The sequence below is a fragment of the Nicotiana sylvestris genome, chromosome 5, assembly GCF_000393655.2.
Source record: "Nicotiana sylvestris chromosome 5, ASM39365v2, whole genome shotgun sequence".
NCBI lineage: Eukaryota > Viridiplantae > Streptophyta > Magnoliopsida > Solanales > Solanaceae > Nicotiana > Nicotiana sylvestris.
The window spans coordinates 101,207,622-101,211,695 of NC_091061.1; the positions used below are offsets into that span (position 1 = coordinate 101,207,622).

At 36.1% G+C, this 4,074-nt stretch overlaps 2 protein-coding genes across 2 annotated transcripts; both read left to right on the forward strand.

Moving 5' to 3' along the window:
- Positions 1-811: 811 nt before the first annotated feature.
- Positions 812-1,531, forward strand: LOC138869051 (uncharacterized). The gene has a single exon (XM_070146639.1). It carries the CDS (start codon positions 812-814, stop codon positions 1,529-1,531), a length of 720 nt encoding a protein of 239 aa, XP_070002740.1.
- A 380-nt stretch (positions 1,532-1,911) lies between these two features.
- Positions 1,912-3,261, forward strand: LOC104238599 (cell wall protein RBR3-like). The gene has a single exon (XM_009792998.1). It carries the CDS (start codon positions 1,912-1,914, stop codon positions 3,259-3,261), a length of 1,350 nt encoding a protein of 449 aa, XP_009791300.1.
- Positions 3,262-4,074: the final 813 nt, after the last annotated feature.

Consider the following 4,074-nt stretch of genomic DNA (forward strand, 5'->3'; position numbering starts at 1 on the left):
CTAATAAAAGAATTAAATTTAAATCTTATAGAAATTATCAAATGGTAGATACTGAAATTATTTCACTTAGATTGAGATAAACCAAAATAGTGAAGAAATTTAATTATATTCTTAAAACCTCCCAAGTTATTTAATGCAACACCTTAAATGATAGATATTGATAAAATCCTCTTACATTATGATAATATAAAGTAGTAAAATATTTGACCAAAAAAACTAAGATGATCTAAATAGTAAAAAAAAAAGTAATTCTACTTTAATACTTACTTTCTCCTGTCCACAAAAAGTGACCAATTTGCTTTTGGCACACCCATTAAGAAAATACTAAATTCTATACAAAAATACATATTATGATTAAATTACCCTTAATTAAATATTTAATGTGAGGAGTTTTAGGAATATGTACATAAGGGTAATTTTGTAAAAACAAATTGAATTCTTTCTTGATTATATAAATGGACACTTATTTTGGACCAAAATCAAAAAGCGAATTGGTCACTTATTGTAAACCGGAGGGAGTATCATTTATAGTTGTTGTTGGTGCCAAGGTAAGATTTTGTATCAAAATAAAATTAATCAATCTATGAATAGATTTGAATCGGAGGGTGAGATAGGTCAAGCTTGACATTTGACTATGTAATGACCCTGGGAAATGGATCCCCAACCCTAACAACAACAACACAAAATACCTCCTAAACCCCCAGATATTGATCAAAGCATGATCAAACCTAGCTTCAAAGCTATGCTTACCACTTCGAACCCTTTATTCTTCATCACTATTGAAAATCATCAAGATATAGACCCCCCAATGATGGACTCGGAAGATCAAGTAGTTGATCAACCAACCTTAACGACCTCAAAGGGCATCAAATTCATAACACTCTCTGATGAGGAGAAGGTAAGAATCTATGAGCCATGGAAAAATTCTATCATAGTAAAGCTAGTGGGAAAGCGTATGTTACACTACTATCTAAAGAGAAAAATTCAAGAACTATGGAAACCAACTGAAGATTTCCAGTTGATTGACCTTGGAGTACACTACTACATAATCAAATTCAAGAAAAAGGAAAATATGGACAAGGTAATGTATCAAGGCCCTTGGTTCATTAATGAACATTTTCTCTCTATTACTAGATGGAAACCAAACTTTGTTGCCACTCAAGAGAAAGTCGCAAACTCAGCAGTATGGATTAGACTTCCTCAATTACCTACAAAATTTTACGATGGCAATTTTCTGGAAAAAATTGGTAATGCAATTGGCCGGCTCCTAAAAATTGATATTTGCACATCAACAACTCTGAGAGGTCGTTATGCAAGATTATGTGTGGAATTACCATTGGAAGTTCCAGTTCAACCATTCATCTATGTTGTCCACCACAAACAAGCAATACACTACGAAGGTGAAAATTTTCTTTGTAAAAACTGTGGACGATTGGGGCACATAGCTCAAAAATGTTCCTTTATTATTCAGAAAAATAGAGATGGAAAAAATGAAGATACAAAGCAAGGAATTATCAACAATTACAAATAATAGGGAAAAAGAACAATGGACAACATTTTCTTTCCAAAGGAAGACATCAAGGTGCAAAAGGTCCTCAAAAACAACCTATTGCAAATCCGATTAAACAAGCTAATGGCCCAGGTATCCCTGTCAAGTTATTCAATGCCAACACCGGTAAGTATTTAGACACTCAACTCTTACAATATAAATCAAAAGATCACAGAAATACTACCCCATCACCATACACTAACAATCTTCAATCTTCGACTTCTTTGATTGGTGATCAAAATAAATTGATAACAAAAAATAACTTTTCTATCCTATATGAAGAGCCCCTAGTTTTGAACAAAACCACTAAAGAAATTAATAATCAAAAAATTATAATTAATAAATCACATGCAAGTGAACAAATGTCACAAACTACCAATGATATTGATATGCCGGACACAAATGTGTCTTCTATTACAAATCCTACAAATCAATTAGTTAAGGTGGCCATGCAAAATAACATCCATAATGACCCTACTACCCCTATTAAAAATCACAGCACTACTAATAATACTACCCTTCCTAGTGGGCAAATTAGTAACAATCCGTCCATTAACCACAATCTCAAGAAAGATCTTTCATCAAGATCTGCTTATCCACAAAGGCCTAAGCATGCTAGCCAAATGGCAATGACAGAAGAACATCCAAGCCAAATGGCTAAAAATCCAGCACACGCAAAGGATTTGGGAACTCAGCCTATAAACTCCACCCTTGGGGACTCAAACGATATACAAAAGATATCCCCAATCATTACCCTATCAACCAATCCATCCCTTATACCTAATAGCTCCTCCCCCATGCCTGATTTAGAATTATTAAGTAACCTAAACACTGATCATAATGCCAACATTACCATCATCCCTAAGGAGGAGACAAAGACTTCTCCAAATTCTTCGACAAACCAGAATCACCATGGAAAACCTCTCACCTCTCCAACCTCAACTAGTAAACCCTCGAATAATTTATGTTCAACCACCTCAAGCTCAAGACTATCAACCTGTATCATGGATGGAGATGGATCTGATGGGCCATACATGCTCATTCAATGTCCAGATAAATGGCCAGGACTCGATTATCATCCTCCACAACACTCAGTATCTAGCCCAGTTAGTGACAGAAGGCATAAGGTTGGCCATGAACAACTACCTCAATCAAGCATGGCTCAACAACATCCTTCAACCCTTAGCACCATCAGTGAACCCCCAGCTGGTTCATGCAATGAGGAACCAGTGGAACCTTCCTCGACATTTCAATCCAATCTATCCTCAAAATGTTTTAATGGACATGCCATTCTTCATGCCAGAGAATCTGTCTCAACTAAACCCTATTTTTCTTCCATGGGAACAACCTCAACCAATCCAGGAGCCTCAGATACCACAACAACCTCCCTCCCCACCCCACAATCAAGTGCCTATGCCAGAACCAGTAGAGGCAGAAATGGAAGAGGAAGAGGAACCCCTAAACCTACTCTTAGAAAGAGTCCTAGAAATCTCAAGTCTCGACGGAGTAAAAGTGTTTCTCTTTTCAGAGAGGCAAGAGAAGAGGCATGTTCTCAGCTGCCCTCTAGCATTATACAAATGATCGATGGACATAAGACCTCCACAGGATCCAACTGTAGGCAATCGAGCCATGATCCTAGTTCCATCATTAAGGGGGAACCCAGTTCTAGGGGACGTGAAGGAGAATGGGAATCCAACGAACCAAAACTTTAATATTTCCATGAATCAACCTACTAACATTATCATTTAGAATATTAAAGGAGGGAACAATGAAAACTTTAGAAGGAACTTCAGGAAAATGGTGGACACACATAGACCCTGCATGGTAGCCTTATTAGAAACCAGGATGGGAAATCACATGGAGCTTCTAGACGATTATGGTTTTATGGAGTTCATAGAAGTACCAGCTGAAGACCAGGAAGGTGGGATTGTGGTCCTATCCAATCATGAAATTGTCACCATTCAGAATTTTTTCGAAGGGATCAGGAGATTTATGCTACAATTGAGGTAATCCCTATTCGTCAAAAATGGCTTTTTAGTGCTATCTATGCTAGTACAAATATACTTCTTAGGAATAAGATGTGGGATAACATTGAATGCATTAGTAATAGCTACAATGGACCTTGGTTATTAGGAGGAGGTTTCAATGATGTATTCTGCTCAAACAAGAAATTTGGTGGTAATAGTATAAAAGATAGTAGGGCTAAATATCGTTGGTGTAAGATAAATAATTGTAATTTAATTAATTTAGGATATAAAGGGTGTAAGTACACTTGGTCAAACCTTAGGCACAAAAATAGGGGTTTGATTATGGAAAGATTAGATAAAGTATTAGGCAATGAGGATTGGATTAAGCTTTTTCCAAAAAGTTCTATTATTCATTTGCCTAAAACCCACTCGGATCACAATCCCATTTTAGTAGAATTAATATCAAAAAATAATGTTCTTTATAAGCCTCTCTTTCGACTTAAAACCTATTGGTGTAAACACCCTTCTTTCAAAACTCTAGTCCAAGAAAATTGGTCT